This window comes from Podarcis gaigeae (genome assembly GCF_964106915.1).
Source record: "Podarcis gaigeae genome assembly, chromosome: 3".
Classification (NCBI taxonomy): domain Eukaryota; kingdom Metazoa; phylum Chordata; class Lepidosauria; order Squamata; family Lacertidae; genus Podarcis; species Podarcis gaigeae.
The window spans coordinates 75,428,619-75,448,666 of record NC_139680.1 but is presented as its reverse complement, the minus strand read 5'-3'; the positions used below and the strand labels follow the sequence as shown (position 1 = coordinate 75,448,666).

Genomic DNA, 20,048 nt, shown 5'->3' with positions numbered 1-20,048 from the left:
TGCATGTTCAAAGACAATAGAGTTTCAAAGATGGAGGTTGTCCCACGTACTCTCAGCAGCCAGAAACATCATAGCCAGACACTGGAGGGACCTGTCAGGAATAAACATGGAACACTGGTATCAAGTAATATGGGAAACAGCCTTGCTAGAAAAACTAACCAATAGACTGAAACCGACATGGGGACAAATAGACGAGGATGCCTTCATTCTGGTATGGCTCCCCTTTATCACATAAACAGCCCAACAAGACAACAACATGAACCCCCTGACAGCATACGATTCAAAATGGCTAACTTAACCAAACAACTCTCTCCCCCCCACACACAAACAAATCCCACTGCAGTCAACCAAAGACAATCAACCACACCCTAGGCCACACCAACCTCTCTCACTACCAACATAACAAGAAAGTAAAAAGAGAACCTACCCAAGTGACGCTGACACAAAAACCCCACACATACACTAAGTAAATGAAAATAAGCTTTACCACTCCACCCCCTTCTCCCGTTACCCCCTCTTTTCTTCCCAACCCTAAACTGCATATAACACCTATGTCTCCCAACAAATGCAACTGATCTGCAGAAAACGTAACCTGAAGAAAGAGGCAATGCACGTGCTTTTGTAAACGAGGAAAATCTTTAATAAACATTATTTTGAAAAAGAAAAAAAAGGAGGTTGCACTGGGATGGAAAGAACACATAAAATGGTGTGCATCATTTTAGGCAGCTCTGCACAGCTGCCACAATATCTTGCAAAATGCTGTCTCTATTCTCCTTTGTAATCTAGAATCAGGAAAAAAATATGGATTAGTTAACGTTGCTGGCCATTTATTGTGACCACTGTTAGAAACTGAGATATGAAAGCTAGGAGCTAAATGGCACCCTAAACCTAGGTTATGGGCACATCAGGGGAATGTCTAGGTGTGCTTTTTTATAGCAAGAATACAAAGCTGAAAATGAATGGACTGCAGCTAAAATATTATGTTCATTTTTCACATTGTCTAGTCCTTTCCCTGCCCACCCCCCTAATATTCTTAAGAGGATCTCTTCTCCAGTCTTCAGAGAGTAGCTGGAAGTAGAGAGGCAGAAAAAGGTTCTCCTTTCCTTCCACTCTGCAATTTTAATCTGAAATCTGGGTGCAGTACAGCGCCCAGAGTTCAGAAACTGCTCACGCTAATGAAATTCCCTGTCGCAAAAGGCCCATAGAACAGGCATAGGCAAACTCAGCCCTCCAGATCTTTTGGGACTACAACTCCCATCATCCCTAGCTAACAGGACCAGTGGTCAGGGATTATGGGAATTGTAGTCCCAAAACATCTGGAGGGCCGAGTTTTCCTATGCCTGGCATAGAACAATGGGAGTTTCGAACACTGATTGTGACAGTTGTCAATATGGAAGGCTGAGGAAGTGGATAATAATTTCTTCACTCTAATTCCCCCATGGGAGAAATTTTCTTTCTGGCCCCAAGGTATCCACCTCCAAATTACCCAATTTGTATGTTAACTGCTTTACAGCAATCAGGTTCAATAGACTGCATGTGCTGCTGCAGATGTGAAAATATGCAACCAGGTGCAGTGGGTGTCGATGGCATATTACCAAACTAGCAAAGAGAGGCAAGACTTGTAAATTATGAATGAGTGAACTATATATGCCATGTTTGCAGAAAAAAAGAGGGCCCTGGAAAGGATAGGAGGCACAACAATCCTCCTTCCAGAGGGCTGAAAGCTTTTATAGGCAAAACACTACGAGCATCCCAAGCATGCATGACCTAAATTAGCAAGAGCTATATTGGACAATTTAAAGTGGGGGGAAACCAAAGACGTTTGGGCAAAGATCAACTTGCAGAATCAATCTGGGGATGGAGCTGCTGATGAGATAGGGGGGGAAAGTGGAACTATAAATCCATATTCTTAGAAGATTCTATCAAACTAAATTGACACAAATGAATCAAGAACATCTTGGGCATTTGCCTGCATTGATTTTGTGTCTGGTACTTCTGGTTTCGTGAGGTGCAATCTAAAGAGGCCTTGACATGTTGTTACCAGGTGCCAGAAACAAACATGAGGAAGAGCTATTATGCAGGGAGACGAATTAAAAGGTCTTCCGACACAAACAAGCAACAAGAGAGCAATGTGGTGGAAAGCGGTAGGCTTTGTGGACACTTCTGATGCTATTGCTGGTCCCAAGGAATCTGGAATGTTTTCCTACCTCTAGTGGCAAGCAAAAAAGAAAAAGTGTGTTGCATTTGTTTTAAGGTCTTCCCTTAAAATATCTAATGGACTGAGGGGCTTTCAAAAGGGCAAGAACGCAAGTTAATTGACCAGGCTAGGCCCCTGGTGCACCCATGAACAGAGGTCTCTGTAGCCAGCCACTTTCATTAGCTGAACGCCATAGCTAAGGTTTACATATGACTATAACCGAGTGCATGAGGACACACCATCCTGTTGGCAGAGGACATGCTTAGCCCACAGATGATCCCAAGATCAATCCCCATCATCTCTAGTGACAAAGATAGAACTATGAGCCCCTCACAAGCAGGAAACCTATTCCTCCAAAGGACATGCAATCCTGTCCAGAACACAAGCCAAATGGTGGTAAGAGCTGATTGCTAAAACTGGGCTAGACTTCACAATGGGCAAAAGATGAAAACTTGCTCAGTGGACCTTCAGCCTACTTACATTAAAGACCTTCACCTCCTTTCTACTTCTGATCTCCTCCACAAGCCCCAAGGGCTTTCCTTTAGGCACTGGGATCGTTCCAAGAATCACAGTTCCTGATCCAGTCAGAATTTGACGGACAGCTTGAATAAAGGACTGGCTGAAGAGCTCCATTTTACCGATCTCGTCAATTATGCAGACCTTTTTCGCTGTGCTACTGGCAAGATCAGGCTATAAGGAAAATATAGGTATCTGATTGAAGCCACCAGTAAGAAAATTTAGTAGATTAAGTCAATATGTCAATCATTCATTCAATTTATTACTGTCAATAGGCCAGAAATAAAATTAAAACATACACAGTACACCAGAATCTTAGAGCAAAACATATTCAGAAGTGCGACATAATAACCTCTGCTTGGCCCCTGGAAATAGTCCTTCCAGATTCAGATGGCGAGTTATTCTCTTGTTTTCACTGCTACTGATAGAAATTTAGTCACTATCAAGGATATCCTCAGGATTTTATCTTCCATTAAATATTAAACGTTAAACTGATCTGACCTCCCTGGTAATTTGGTCAGTAAAAGGCCAACTGTATGCTTCCAAATTCCAGCATAAAAATTACAGAACAAAAGGATGTGTTCTATAGATTCTACCTCATGTGTGTTACAGGGGCAGACCCTTGGGGCTTTTACTTCTGAGAAAAAAAGTTGTGTAACTGCAATGCATCGTTATAACAGGGCAATTCTATGAGTGCTTCCTTGGAAGTAAGTAATACTGAGTTCAAAGTGCCTTACTCCCAGGTTAAATGTGAACTGGACTGCAGCTTAAGATTAAAGTCATACAACAAAGAACCCAGCAGGTTGCTCAGATCACCTATTTCTTTAACAAACTATAGTTTTACATTACTTCGCCATGCCTTTTTGTTCCTGTGTGTCCTTCTTTATTTGCTTGCCCACCTGGTGCTCCCCATCCTCCCCCCCCCCAAAAAAAATCATTTTTAAAATTACTGTTATGTTGGTCTGACTACATATATGGTCCTGCACCTACTGAAATAACAGTTGACAGAAACTAGCTAAAGGGGTGTTATTTCACCCTCTGGGGTTCATTGTACTGTCCAAGCCACTTATTACCCTGCTGCTAAATACTCTATGATGCTTTTTAAAAGAAAAGGAAAATGACAAGAAATGCCTTTGTACTTTCCTAAAATGAGGCATATCTGTATTAAACGCTTTGTGTTTGGATAAGCTCCGCGGGATAAACGAGTTATGGTAGAGCATATAGTTTGTCAGCATCGTTCCTGGAGAATTTTCAGGACACTAAGTGTTTTCTAATTTGTTTAGTGATCACATCACTGATTTATTTTGGAATTGCATTTACCAATCCTAAATGGTGCTGAATAAGAGCAGTTATACAGTCACCCACACAGTTGCAAATTTCTCCAGTGGCATTTTAGCTTCCCACTAGTCCTGTAAGCCATGTGTTGAGAATCATTTGTTCCTTTTTGCAACTGAACAGAAATCTGAACCTGTAAACCAAATGTGAGAACTGGGAGGAAGGGGACTCCAAACACTGTGTGTCCACTCTTACACTGCACACCAGAACTCTGGGTAACACACCATCTTCCATGGAGTGCAAGAGGATGGGGTGGGGAGAGACAGACAGACAGACATGTAGGAAGCTGTGGGTGCAGAGGGACAGGAGGATGGTGGGAGCTGGGAAAACTCATAAATGGAGCTGACAATGGAAAGGGGTGCTGGATCTAAGCTCTACCAAGATAGAAGAGTACAAGACATTTCACTATAAACTCCTCATCATGTTTTATTCATTTATTCATATTGTTCTCCAGAAATTCCAAAATATTACTCACATTTCTCAACAAAGGAAGAGCCAACTGTTCAAATGACATTAGATCCACTACATACTGGCCAACACGGTATTCACGCCTTGCTGTGGAAGGACCAGAGCTGAAGGAAGGAAGAAAATACCCAACACAGTGAACAATAAAGCATTCTAGAACCCTGTTCCTTAGCAGATAACCCTCAGACTATGTGAAGCATGTCAAAATTTTCACATGCCCTTGCAGTGCCCCTCTTTAGTCACATTAGAATGTCCTCCCACCTTTCTTAGATGCCCCAGATGGTTGCTAATATTGCAATCCTGGCGGGATATATGCACAATATCACAATGAAACACATCACCTGGAACCAGAAAGTGGCAGCTACTAAGAACAGAATTCTACAAAAACTGGTAACTGCCCTGGGGTGATATAAAAAAGGCGTAGGATTGGCTCAACACCCATATAATTGTTCCAGAAACTTGCTGTAAATTTTAACTGGGAGTACAGTTGCTCGTCATTTGCACTGCACATCATTCTGGTGGACCCTGGCTATCCCTGTGCCTGTTGCCTCTCATTTATTGCATGCCCTGATACTTTGCTTGGTTTCTGTAACAAGAGTTTTTTGCTGTTTAGCAGCAACAAGTCAACACTAAAGATCAGCACAGCGACTTCACAATCTTATTCACCACTTCAACAGTTCATCTGATTCCAGCTACCCTTGAATGAGCAGCACAGGAGCTTCAAAGGGCAGTTGTGCATTCTACAAAGGCGTTCCCAGATTAGGTGTCAGAATGTGAATTTCAAACGTCATACCCAACTCTAGACAAAATTCCTCTTCTTCCACTCAGAGTGACAACATCAAATCCTATTCTCCTGCCACCTTCTCTCACTTCTTCTGTATAAAATCCATCAATAGGGATACCGGATGATTTTAAAACTTCAGTGACTTTTTGGATCAGCGTTGTTTTCCCAATTCCTATAACAAGAAGAGTGTTTTTTAAGCCTTGTTTTCAGTATAATGGATGTGCAACAAAACAAATACACATATGTATTTCTGGACTCTTTTGGCTCCTTCCTCCTAACTGAAGCACACATTGCCCTTGCAATAGATGCTTCATCCAAATTGGCCTCCAGTTGTGGCAGCCTGCACTGCAAGTTATGCTGAGAAGAATTCACCATGCACATCAGAGTCATCATTATTGTAGGTCTTTGTGCTCCTTATCATGGCAAAAAATATGAGATGGAAACATGAAGACATGACACAATGGGTCTGGTCTACCGGGCACATGATCCTACACACTGTGATCAGATTGTTCCCCATTTGTTTCAGGGGGAGAATGGTCAAGGCTGTGCCGTTTGCATTTTGGAGCTCCCAGGCAAGTAACACATTAGGTCATTGCATATATATCCATTGTCTTTTTTTGGATACTGTCAGGACTGCCGCTAGGTCCCAGCTCACAGAGGACCAACGCCCAGTGGATGTTATATACAAAAGTCTTTATTAAAGTTTAGTTTCCATTTCCAAGCTCTGGGCGCGCAGACCCACGTCTCGACGCTAGACCGGCTAAGTCCCCTCTGACTCACTGCTCCACCCACACCAGTTTAAGATTCTAGCCCGGCTCCACCTCCTACGCTGCTCTTTCCTTCGCTGAGTCTTTCTGCCCTCTGGGGTTCCCTCCTTCCTGGACTCCTCTGACGCTGAGCCTCCTGAGTCTTGCCCCTCCCTCCGGCGGGCTTTAGGACCTGGCTCCCTTTCTGGGCTCCCTGCTGTGCCGCGCTCCTGTACATTTGAACTTGGCGCGCGCGCCCAGCCGGTGACTTTCCTTCTGACCGTTTCCCCGCTTCCTGATGTGGGCGTTGCCAAACCTGACTCCTCTCCTCCCTCTGGTGGTGAGGACACTGGTCCCGACTCCTGGGACTCCCCCTCCCCACTGCGCTCTGGTGGAGAAGCTGGTCCTGATTTCCAACTGCTGCTCAGGGACTCCCCGCTAGCCCCTTCCTCCTGGGGCTTCCCCCCTGGAGCCCCCTTCGCTCTGGCCACCGGCGCTCCCTTCTGTGAGTCCTCCGATTCGCTAGAGAGGCTTGTGGAATAACTCTGGCCACTGTCACTGCCTGCGCCTCCCTCGTACTCCTCCTCCTCACTCTCCATTTGCTCCCCCTCCTGTGTCTCTCCTTCTGAACCCCTGACAGATACATTCCCAAGTGTCAGTTTTTAAGAGAGAGGGACAGTCTAAAAAATTGGAAGAACTTCTGCTTAGTTATTTTGTAGCCCTCTCTATTACAAATATCCCCTGTGACAAATATCCCCAGAAGTGATAAATGAGGGCCATCATCTCAATTTCTGCATCTTCTAGAATGCTACACAATAAAAAGAGTTTTGCTTATTAATGTAACATCCACCCACCCCAAGCTCTATTGCCGTCATCTTGTATAATCATATTAACATCCACTGATAAATGACTCTTTCCTTGGCTCATAATTTAAATTTTCAGGAATCCAATTTACTCCAATAAAAGAGGAGGACAGTGATAATTGTATATTATTTAGAGCTGATGTACTAAATCATTTTTTAATAATTAAGTCACACAAACTAAATGTTAATGGGAAGAACGGGTGCTTGCACTTTAACTGATGGGCAGATAGGGTTTCAAAAACCTGCAAGGATCAAAAATGTGGCATGAGTTATAAGGAAAGAAAAAGAAATTAACCTTAATAATGATAGCAATATGCGAGATCTGTAAAATATTTAAATGTGTTTTGTCAGATAAATCCAATTCCATATTTCTTCTGTAAATTACAAACAACTGTGTGTTTTCATGGAGTAACAGAATAGATACTGTAGCACAATACTATGCATACTTATTCAGAAGTAGACCACACTCTGTGTGCACAGTGCTGCAGTCGTGAGTGGAAAACGTTTAAATGCTAAGGTTTGATATTATCATTATTGTACAGTGGTACCTCAGTTTACGAACTGAATCCGTTCTGGAAGTCCATCTTAAACCAAAGCCATTCTTAAACCAAGGTGCGCTTTCCCTAATGAGGCCTCCCACCGCCAGTGCCCTTCCACCATTCATAGACCGAGGTAAAGTTCGCTAACCGGAACACTACTTCTGGTTTTGCTGAGTTTGTATACTGAATAGTTCATAAACAGGGCTTAAACCGAGGTACCACTATATTATTTACAGAGAAAGGGACATACACTATGCTGTGTGGGCGGTGTCTTTCTGGAATACTTTTCAGTAGACATATTTGGATCTGGAACAAAAGAGATAATGGGGCTCAGAAGCAATGTGGAAAGCAGAGGCGGAATTCCAAATATCTTAAGTAATCAGGCCATTTTCTTAGCCGCAGGTGTCTAGTAAAGATGATAAAGTGAGTTATGTGCTGTTACATAGATAAATATTACCAGAGAGAAGCGTCTCTCACAAACAGTGCAAATGACTTCCTTTATTTAGTACTGGCATTTAAAGCAGAACAGGCTTACAACCAATCCTAACTATGCCTTCTACACTGGGGCTAAATTATGTCAGGCTGCAATCCTGCGCCTGCTTCCCTGGGATTAAACTTCGCTGAATGCAGTAGCACTCACTTCTGAATAAGCATGCATAGTATTGCACTGTTGTTGTTTAGTTGTTTAGTCGTTTAGTCGTGTCCGACTCTTCGTGACCCCATGGACCAGAGCACGCCAGGCACTCCTGTCTTCCACTGCCTCCCACAGTTTGGTCAGACTCATGTTTGTGGCTTCGAGAACACTGTCCAACCATCTCCTCCTGTTGTCCCCTTCTCCTCGTCCCCTTCTCCATCTTTCCCAGCATCAGGGTCTTTTCCAGGGAGTCTTCTCTTCTCATGAGGTGGCCAAAGTATTGGAGCCTCAGCTTCACGATCTGTCCTTCCAGTGACCACTCAGGGCTGATTTCCTTCAGAATGGATGCGTTTGATCTTCTTGCAGTCCATGGGACTCTCAAGAGTCTCCTCCAGCACCATAATTCAAAAGCATCAATTCTTAGGCGATCAGCCTTCTTTATGGTCCAGCTCTCACTTCCATACATCACTACTGGGAAAACCATGGCTTTAACTATACGGACCTTTGTTGGTAAGGTGATGTCTCTGCTTTTTAAGATGCTGTCTAGGTTTGCCATCGCCTTTCTCCCAAGGAGCAGGCGTCTTTTAATTTCGTGGCTGCTGTCACCATCTGCAGTGATCATGGAGCCCAAGAAAGTAAAATCTCTCACTTCCTCCATTTCTTCCCCTTCTATTTGCCAGGAGGTGATGGGCCCAGTGGCCATGATCTTCGTTTTTTTGATGTTGAGCTTCAGACCATATTCTGTGCTCTCCTCTTTCACCCTCATTAAAAGGTTCTTTAATTCCTCCTCACTTTCTGCCATCAAGGTTGTGTCATCTGCATATCTGAGGTTGTTGATATTTCTTCCGGCGATCTTAATTCTGGCTTGGGATTCATCCAGCCCAGCCTTTCACATGATGAATTCTGCATGTAAGTTAAATAAGCAGGGAGACAATATACAGCCTTGCCGTACTCCTTTTCCAATTTTGAACCAATCAGTTGTTCCATATCCAGTTCTAACTGTAGCTTCTTGTCCCGCATAGAGATTTCTCAGGAGACAGATGAGGTGATCAGGCACTCTTATTTCTTTAAGAACTTGCCATACTTTGCTGTGGTCGACACAGTCAAAGTATTGCACTACAAGGCTGTAATTCTATATGTAGTTACTTCACAATAACCCCACTGAACTCAACAAGGTTTATTTCAGAGTGTAAATAATTGCAGGTTTATAGTCCAAGCAGGGCAAACGACCTGAAGCTTGGGGCCCAAGCATCTTGGAACTTCCTCCTTGCGTGTGCAGCATTCATCTTTCATAATGCCTCTGGCTTCCAGGACAGAGACGGATGCACAAGCGCCAGTGTAGACTTTAGCATGGTGTGCAAAACGGAAATCTGCATTCATTGCTCTGTCCACTTTTGCCCCTGGCATGTACCCCCCCCCCCCCCCAAGAAAGGTCGTCCAGATGGGAGTGAAGCCTTCTGGCTGAAAAGGGTTCCCCGCCCCAGCTACACTCTATTACCACTCAGATTTTATTTTCTTGTAAATTTCACCGGGTTCAATGGAGCTTCTTGTCAAGTTAAGTGGGTGCACCTAGGATTGCAGCCTGAGCGCTTAAACGCAAACCTTTCCAGTTTAAAAAGGTTTCGGGATAGAAATCACACCGTGCAGGCAACTCAAAACACGCCAGGGAAGGGCGATCGTGGGAATGGGCGGGGGAGCGTGAGGCCCTAAGCACGTTTACTCGGAAGTAAGTTCGCCCCTGGCAGGCAGGAAGGAGCCGAGGCACGGCTCCGCTTTCTGCCCGGGAGGAGGCGGCGGAAGAGGAGGCCTGGGTTCAGCCGAGCTCTGCCTCCGCCTTCCCTTCCTGGAGCCTCGCAGCACCGGGCCGCTGCCTCCCGCCCTCCTTCCTTCCGCTCCTGCCGGGTTGGGTTACCTGGCGGTCCCGTCAGGAAAACGTGCTTGGCCATGGCGGGGGCCTCCGTCTGGGTAGCGGCGGGGAAGCGGCCTGCCGTAGCGGGAGCCCTCGCGCTCCCTTCCTCCCGCCCTCCAGCCGCGCGCTCTCGGCAGCGGGGAAAAGAGCCCGCGGTGCTTCGGCTGCCAGCCTCTCTCTCCCCTTTCTTCGTCTCTGCTGCTTCCAAGTCCGGCAGCTCCGTTGCCCGCTTTGCGATGGACAGCTGCTCGCTCTTTTTCGCAGGCTTGGGCTGCGACGACCCCACGTTCACTTACTCGGGAGTAAGTTCCACCGAACACAGTGGGACCTGCTTCTGAGGAAGCGTGCATCGCTTAAAGCGAGTCCCCTCCTGGCCTCTTAAAGTCTATCAACATTATTATGGCTTAATTTTATTCACTTCTTTATGGCACTTATTTCTCGCTCAAATCATGAACCCCTCTGTCGAAGGTGTCATGGGCGCTGTAACTCCACAGCGGTTTGACTTTACACGGAAGGTGCACGCTTCCATTGTCCCCTGAGACAGGTGGATGCCGACCTGTATTGTGTTTTTCTCCAAGAAGCTCAAGGCAGCCTACACGGCTCTTCCCCTCCTCGGTTAATCCGCACAACGAACCTGTGAGGTAGGTTAAGCTGAGAGGCAGTAATCCAGTGAGTCTTGTGTCCAAGTTGGGATCTGAGCCCAGGTTTCCTATTCAGACACTAGCCACTATATAACACTGGATCTTTCATGGACTACAATCCACTTCATAAAGTATTAGCCTGAGAAATGGGTATGTACATATATGCATCTGATTAAGCGGACTGTAACACACCAAAGCTTGTAACATAATAAATTTAAGGGACAACTGGGCTCTGATGTTTGCTCTGCAAGAGAGATAACATGCATGAGAACAATTTGTTTAAGGCAGGAATCACCACTTCTGTGTACACACACATCCCCACTTTCCTCTCTGGTGAACACTGCATTGTTTCAAAAGCCTATGTACCCAGAGTTGAGAGAGAGACAAACGGGATGGGTGTACATCATGGGAAGCAAAGCCTCATCACTTTCAGTTTTGTTTGGACACTTGCCTGCCTCTCCCACAAGTAAGCAGCTGCTAGGCTGTGGAGAAGTACTAAGCTGTGAGAATTACTATTTTTTAGGTGATCACTCCTAAATGGCCCTAGAAATCTGTCATGCTCTGTCCAAACTATTATTATTTCCTAATGTTCATATCCTGTCTTTCCTCCATCATGGACCCCATGGTGGGGTACACATTCCCAGGTAGTCACTCATCCACACACTGACCAATTTAAGACCTGATCAGCTTCAACAAGATGGTAGCCTCGTGCCTTCAGACCATACCCGGCGAGAGTGGTATTAACCACATTATTTGCATGCAGCTTGTCAGTCCCACACACTGGTGCTCTGTGGAACATAACAGGAGCCCCAGTTCAAACCCTCCCCCTCCTGTTCTGTTGGTATGGCTACTGGGATGCATTCAGCATTTCAAATTAAAAGAAAATCAATTTATGATTCTGAGTCAAAATGGCAGTAAAACAATGGAAACCACATGGGAAATCAGTGGTACAATTGAAGACTGAGCGAGATATAAGGGAAAGATGAAGGACAGGAAGACTGACCTGGGAGCAAAGTCAGTTGTTAACAGATTACCAAACAGAGCAATAACCCCTTCCCATACAATGAATAGCCTTGTACCCTGAGCCAGGGACACAGGGACATGCAGTTATCTATGGCCATCAGAGTGGGTCTTTATTGCCTTTGCAAAGTTTTAAAATAAAAATTGCATTTTAAAAATAAAAATTGCAGCAGCAAATTGGGGTTTGAATCCTGGAAGCATGTGATTTCCACACAACAGAAGCAATTTCTTCAGTAAAAGATCATGTGGATCCTGCACTACAAAGTGCCTACTAATATGTGATTCATTTATTTGATTAATTGAATTAAAACTTGTAATCAAATAAAAAGGTGCTACCAATTAATCAGGCAACAGATTTATATTATAATTATTGATAATATATAACAACTGCAGATGGGAAACATAATCTCAAAAGAAGCATTTTGGTTTCTGTGTTGCAAACTGGAAGAGGTTATTCTTCTAAGATGACTGATTGACACACGTCCATAATCTAGAAACAAAGACAGTATGCATGCTGCTTGTTCTGTTTTTACTCATGTGTATGGGTTTAATCGACTTAAATCCATACAGTTAATTGACTAACATTGTAGGTGGCAGTCTTAATCATTGCACAAAAGCCTTACCTGTAAAGCCTCTTGATGGTTCCTCGTACCTTCTGCCCACACCAGGAAATGTTTGCTTTTAAAACAAACTTCTAAAATACAACTTTCCCTGGACTCATTTCTACTTGCTTGAATTTTTCTTTAAAATAAAAAAAATTAAAAATCACCTAATAATCTCACATGGGGGATTTGCTGTGGTGAACCCTGTGGCAGGCATACTTTGCATATGCTCAGAGACATCTCTTTTCCAGCCATCTCTAAGGGGGGGAAAGGGTCTAATAATAAGGTATTAGAAGCAAAATTAGCTACCAAAAAGGCTTTATGTTCCCAACATTGGAAAGCTCCCATTCAAATTAATCAGAGGAAGAACACAACATCACTCCCCTCCAGACACACTTATCAGATAGTGTAAATCAAATAGCTCTGGACTAGCAAACCTGGTGCTGGAGGAGACTCTTGAGAGTCCCATGGACTGCAAGAAGATCAAACACATCCATTCTTAAGGAAATCAGCCCTGAGTGCTCACTGGAAGGACAGATCATGAAGCTGAGGCTCCAATACTTTGGCCACCTCATGAGAAGAGAAGACTCCCTGGAAAAGACCCTGATGTTGGGAAAGATGGAGAGCACAAGGAGAAGGGGACAACAGAGGACAAGATGGTTGGACAGTGTTCTCGAAGCTACCAGCTTGAGTTTGACCAAACTGCGGGAGGCAGTAGAAGACAGGAGTGCCTGGCGTGCTCTGGTCCACGGGGTCACGAAGAGTCGGACACAACTAAACAACAACAAACAAATCTGGGGCTCATGTTGATAGAACAGATTACAAAGTTTGAGAACAAGACCATCAATCAGCAGATAGACATTTCAGCTCCATATTTTGCTGAAATTTCAGCTTCTAATTTGCCAAAGGGGAATGATGAAAGCTCTGTACATCAGGGCAGCACAACACATTCTAATTGGAGTGGGGGCCTTGGTGGAAATCTACTGTAATTTAGGTAAGGGTATAGATTTGAAATGCAGCGTAGGCTTTTTTCTTCTGCAGGGTAGAATTTGGATTCCAGAGTTCATCCCAGCAAATTATCAAGCAAGGGGAAGTGTATCTCCTACAAGCACACTGTAAAGCCTGAATGAATTTCTAGAGCTTCTGGTTGAATGGGGAAAATCAATTAGCAGCAAGTTTCCAAATCAATGGCTGAGAAAAGAGGTCATTTAACCAACTGCTATTCGCTAGGGGAGGAACTGGAAGGAGAGAATGAGAACAATATTAGGCTGTGACCTGTGCCCTTGCTTGGATTCAGTAGTGTGATCTTATAAAGCAAAGCCCAGCTTGGGGCTCTAATTCTGTGCTTGAGGGCACCATTTCAGCTTCCAGGAGTGGGAAAACAAGATTTCATTAGGGCAGGGCAGATTTGCAGAAAGGTCACGGTTTGGGTATTTTCAAAATTCAATTGCAAAAAAAATGTATTGTTACAGGAAAAATCCGAGGGCTCCCTTGGACAAAACAAAGACACCAACCAGGATAACTTGGAGCAAAACAGCAGCCTGTAGGCTTGGCCTTTATTGAACTGTTGCAACAGGGTATTCACCTCACTTGCAGGAGAGAGGAAAGACCCAGAAGAATAGTGTGCAAGGTCTTATAAAAACTTTTGAAATTCCCCTCCTCTAGATCAAGCCCACCCCCAGAAACATCATGCATACATTACAGAAAGGAGGGGTTGAGGGAGGAGTTGGTGGTAACCTGAGTGTCTTGTCACCTGGCTGGTTCCTCCCTTCCCCCCTCCCCATGAGTCACTTCAGGAGACAAAGGGGAGTTTGCAGTTTCCTGCCCCCAGAGGGAAGATCTGATCATTGTCCTTTGTTTCAGTCCATGCTGAATCCACTCCCATATGCAAGTTCTTTGTGATCTTGATTGTCTTCTGTCTGGGATCATCAGGGTTGGTATGGGCAGAGCTCCTGTGGATGTGCTGAGACAGTGAAGGGATTATGGCTGACCAGGACTAAGCCACCCCCCTTTGTTAGTTCTTGTCATATGGAGTAAAAATAAAAATGGAACAGTGCAAATCCGATGTATGGTTGATTTTCTATGAATTTATAACAGAAATGTGGCGCATGTAGTGTGTGAGTGTGAAGTTTATACAAACAGAATGATTGGGGTGGGGGGGTTCCTGCTACATATATTTGAAGGGGATTTGTTCTGGCTCTTTATTATTATGAAGTATAATATTATGTTATTATTAAGTATACTATTATGAACTATAGCAATCCTAGCAACAGTGGCCAAGTCTTTTTTTATTTTTTAAGGAGCTTGTGCTTTTGATATGCAAACCTTGGTGTATGTAATTTTTTTCTAGCAGTGTTGAACTAATGAATGCATATAGGTTGCTTCAAAGGAATAATGTCTGAAATATGGAAGGGGTGGTGGTGAATTACACACCCTACTGTCTTCTTTTTTTGTTCTCCAGTTAATTTTCTTTGATTTATCTGAAGAATGTTCCATTGCAATATATTCCCCTATCTCTTAACTTGGCGTGCCTACAGACTGCTAGCATTTGACCAAAAGGATTCAAGTGCATACATCTGAAGGCAGCCCTGTTTAGGGAAGTTTTAAATGTTTGATGTTTTATCGTGTTTTTAATACTCTGTTGGGAGCCACCCAGAGTGGCTGGGGAAACCCAGCCAGATGGGCGGGGTGGAAATATTAAATTGTTGTTAGAAAATGTAGGTTTGCACAATTAATGTAGATTAAAGCACTCTGTCACTCTAGCGCAAGAAATGTACTTTTAAAAAGAAACAGACCTTTTGTGGTTAGGGAAGAAATGGGGAATGATGAACAGGAAGATATAAAAATACCCCACAAGCAAATGTGGGTGAGTGCTCAATAAAAACTAGAGATAATCTAATCTAAGGTTACCAGATTTCCCCCCCCCCCCATGAATCCGGGGACACTTTTCAACTTCCTACTAAATAGATGGATTTTGTCAAGGAACTGATTTGTAAATCCGGGGACTGTCCCTGGGAAACGGGGACGTCTGGTAACCTTAATCTAACTTCTGCATAAGCTTTGTGCGAGCAAATCAAGATGAATATTCAATAAATTGATCATTTAAAGGAGCCCTAGGCTTGAAATATTTGTGACATGCTGGATTTCAAGCTGAAAGGCAGCATTGTTTTGTAAAGCATAATTCTGAATAAAGTTGCATGCTCAGGAAATACTTCTGAGTGAATGTGGTTAGGATTGGGCTGCACATGAGCTGGCTCCATTGGTTAGAGCAGTGTTTCCCAACCTTGTGCCTCCAGATGTTTTTGGCCTACAACTCCCATCATCCCTAGCTAGCAAGACCAGTGGTCAGGGATGATGGGAGTTGTAGGCCAAAAACATCTGGAGGCACAAGGTTGGGAAACACTGGGTTAGAGCATGGTGCTGATCATGCCAAGGTCACAGGTTTTATCTCCATATGAAACAGCTCCATTGCAGGGGGTTGAACTAAATCAGGGTTTCCCAAACTTGGGTCTCTAGTTGTTTTTTGGACTACAGTTCCCATCATCCCTGACCACTGGTCCTGCCAGCTAGGGATAATGGGAGTTGTAGTCCAAAAACAGCTGGAAACCCAAGTTTGGGAGACTGTGGATGAAATGATCCTCAGTGTCCCTTCCAACTTTACAGTTCTGTGATTCTGTGACTGTAAACCTATGCTCACTTACTTGGTATAAGCCCAATTGAACACAGGCTTACTTCTTTTTTTTTTTTTTAATCTTTTACTGTTTTGTGAAATAGCCAGATTAATCTATCTTTGTATAGTTAGAGAGAGGAAAAAGTTGGCTTGTATATCTTGACTCTCTTTTTTGAACACAGGCTTACTTCTAAGTTATGCAGAGTGTTGCACTGTAAAGTTGCATTTCTATACACACACTTACTTGGGAGTAAGTCCCACTGAACTCAACAGAGCTTATTTCTGAATTTGTTTGTTTATGAAATTTCTATACTGCTCTTCAACCAAGGACCATAGGGTGGTTTACAATATAAACACACAAAAGTACATAACATATTAATAAACAAAAACAATACCCCCCAGTTTAAAATGCCATAGATTATTTAATTAGCCAAAAACCTGGGAGAAGAGGAATGCATACTCACTTCTTCAGAGGGAGTGTAACCCTATCAAGAGCAGCTGACCTCCCATCCATCTGGTCTAGGGAACCACCTACTACTAACAGTGCTTCAGTCTTATCTGGATTGAGCTTCAATTTGTTGGCTGTCATCCAGTCCATAACCAAGGCAAGGCAATGGTCCAGCACATCCACTGCCACACCTGCAGACGTAAAGGAGAAGTAGAGCTGTGTGTCATCAACATACTGGTGACAACACGCTCCAAAGCTCCAGATACCATCATTTAGGGGTTTCATGTGGATGTTAAATAGCATAGGGGATAATATTGAACACTGAGGAACCCCAGTGTACATGAAGCAGAAGAGCACTTCTCAAGCACTACCCTCAATCATCCCAGTAGGACTGGAACCACTGCAAAGTGGTGCCACCCACTCCTGACTCGGAGAGCTGCTCCAGAAGGATACCATGGTCAATGGTACTGGAAGCTGCTGAGAGGTCAGGGAGAATTAACAGAGACACATTCCTCCTATCCCTCTCCCAACAGAGGTTATCAAATAGGGTGGCCCAAGCAGTTTCTGTGCCAAAACTGGGCCTAAATCACGATTGAACTGGATCTAGAAAATCTGTTTCCTCCAAGAGCACCTGGATCTGTCCGTGACCACCCGTGGAGCAACCTATGCATTGTAGGTCATTTACTAAAATGCCAGCATGCCTTGATATAATTGTTTCACTTGCTATATTTAAATAATATAGGCTTGCTTCTGTTCTATCCTACAAAGATCTGTTTTACTGTATTCTGATATACTTTGGAAAAGCTATGAAGGTTATATGTCATAAAAATTAAATGATTCTTCAGCTTGCTTTGCCCCAGTCTGCGTATCGTAGTTCTCTAGGAAACGAGCTGCTTCTTATTACAGTGATTATATAATGCATGGAATATATAGCCCTGCACAAACCAGGTTTCTTAGAATTTTTGCATCTCTCAGATACAATTGTCAAAAGTTATAGGGCAAACAGGAATGTTACTCTGAATGTAGAATTCTGTCTCAGTCAGCCAGTTATGTCACATTGTAAGATTTATGCAAAATTTGTGCCTGGTTCCAGATGGCAATATGAATTTATCATGTTTCCTAAAAGCATTGTGAGGGATTTTTAAAAGTGTAATTAAACATTAACATCCAGTACATTTCTCTATTTTAAATGTCCCCTCCCCCCACAGTGCCATCCTCATTCCTTCAAACATATTCCCAGGGTCACTGATTCAAATAATACTCCAAGGGGAAAATATGCTACATACACCCTACATGCTGATTTCGCCTCAGATGATTGCATCTTAGGAAGAGGGGCATAGAGAGAGGGAAAGGAGGGAGAGGCTGGGTGGGAACAATAGCTTTTGCCAAGACAATGCACCATCAACCAGTCCAGAAACCAAATAGATGCATATTTCCGTCTCCCAAATGGTGGTGGAAGCACTGGAGAGCCAAATGCATCCACAGCTTAATGACTTCTTTGGGGCTTTCTACAGGGTCCCAAGACTCTTTCTCAGACTAGGTGCCCCCCTCCCCAAGGTATAGGTCAGACCAGCTTCTGAAGCATGCCTGCCTTGTCATTACTGTGAGAAAGTCAAGGACACCTGGTGTTTTGTGATGACTCCCCAAGATATCGCCAGGGCCGTACAGTCTCCTCTTTCCGGGGTAGTCTGGCACTGTGTAGCCAAGAACACCATCATGGGCACATCCTTATGACATCAAAAGTGGCCTCAGAATGTGCCTGGCAATGTCTGTCATCAGCAAGTAGCCATTACCTACAGAGGAAGTGTGCACAGCCAGGCAACTGTAAATTCTTAGCATGCTTTACACTTGCTTTGCGCACAGACTCTTCAGGGTCATCCTTTATTGGCCTATATATAAAACCCAGAATGACAAATTCAGCATAAACAACAGAGAGTCTTGTGGTACCTTAAAGACTAAGAAATCTACTGTGCCAAAAGCTGTTGTGGACTGCAGTCCATTTTCTCAGATGCAACAGACTAATAGGGCTATCCTTCTGGAAATCAATTCAGCATGGTTGTCACTGATAACTAACTCATTCCTAATAGGTCCCCAGGCAATTGGCCACAAAAAGACTAGATCAAAGAAGCATGCAATGGAAATACAAATGTTTCAGCTACGCTCTTTCTCAAGAAAGGCATGTGGTCCCTAGGGTTAGAGTGATATTTAAGCATCCTCACGCCCAGTGAATGTGGATACTAAAAGTGCACTGGGGGGACTGCAGTTGACTCCAACATCAAGGGCAGCCATACATCAAATCCCGGGCAGTGTTTTGGCCATTTGTAAAACAGCAGCACTAAATATGACAATACAATATGTTTTCTCCCTTTGGGTTATTTATTTCTCCCTGTCATTCTTATTTCTTGGACACCTCTAATAGCTAGATTTTTATAGCTCAAACGAGAACATACCATATATGGAACCATATATGAAAACTCAACATCTCTGAGCAGGTGGTCAAAACAAATGTTGGAATTCCTGCAGCTGTAAAAGCAGCATCAACAGGCCCAGTTGGATAGACCAGCATAGATGCCACCCATTTTAAAGCCAGGAGGGAATTTAGGTTGACTGGATCTACGGGCTCCTTTGGGAGGAAGAGCAAGATATAAATTCAACAAATGATATCATCATCAACACAGTTTGATAGCTGATGTGCTTGTGACTTGCAGCAGTGGCAGTTGGTGCCCATTGAGACTGGAAGGGCAGAAAGCCTGGAGACCAGCAGCTGTGGTGGAGCCAGAGCCAATGACAGGCAGAGTCAACTAATTTTAGCTTTGCCCACATTCTCTTCCCTGATGTGAGCTTTGCCCACATTCTCTTCCCTCTACAAGGGCAGCAATGAGAGCAGATACACACCAGACATTTAAAGCACATCCAGTGCATAGCACAAGGTATTCCCCACCACATGAAGCTACAGTTCCCAGCACCCTAAACAAACTACAGTTTGTATGATTGGGGGGGGACGCATGTGCTTTAAATATGCACTGGATGTGCTTTAAATGTACAGTGTGGATCTGCCCAGTGACAAAGGAGGAGGTGAGTGACACCCAGTATCATCTCATGGACTGGTTGTAAGTGAGAAGGCAGGAAGGGGCTGGTTGAGGGCAAATTGAGGCAGGAGGGGCAGTGACCTTAACAGATCAGCCTCCACTGACTTGAAGAGCTCCCCCTCCCCCGCTCCCATCACCCCATCTATTTGGCTGCCCTCTTTTCCCTCCTGGCTCCGCCTATGAGTATGAAATTTAGCTGAGGGGTACATGGTACCCATCCCTGCCTTGAATATGTGCTGCTAGTTACAGTTGAGATTACGCTGAAAAACCAAAGCACCTGAAAAAAAAATTTGATGTGATTTTATATATCATAACTCTAGAAATATTTTTTTTCTGACACAGACTCTCTCTGAAGCCAAGAGCCCTATGCCTTTGCTAGGCATTCCTAATATACAGTGGTAACTCGGGTTACATACACTTCAGGTTACAGACTCCGCTAACCCAGAAATAGTGCTTCAGGTTAAGAACTTTGCTTCAGGATGAGAACAGAAATCATGCTCCGGCGGTGCAGTGGCAGCAGGAGACCCCATTAGCTAAAGTGGTGCTTCAGGTTAAGAACAGTTTCAGGTTAAGAACGGACCTCCGGAACG

The 20,048-nt window shown here is 43.9% G+C and overlaps 1 protein-coding gene across 1 annotated transcript; it reads right to left on the bottom strand.

Annotated features, from left to right (window-relative positions):
* Positions 1–617: 617 nt before the first annotated feature.
* Positions 618–10,407, bottom strand: NTPCR (nucleoside-triphosphatase, cancer-related). The gene is given in 6 exon segments (XM_083732771.1): positions 618–782; positions 2,678–2,887; positions 4,524–4,620; positions 5,307–5,469; positions 9,992–10,094; positions 10,096–10,407. Coding segments are annotated over 6 exon segments (885 nt in total). The 5' UTR covers positions 10,339–10,407; the 3' UTR covers positions 618–713.
* Between the last annotated feature and the right edge of the window lie 9,641 nt (positions 10,408–20,048).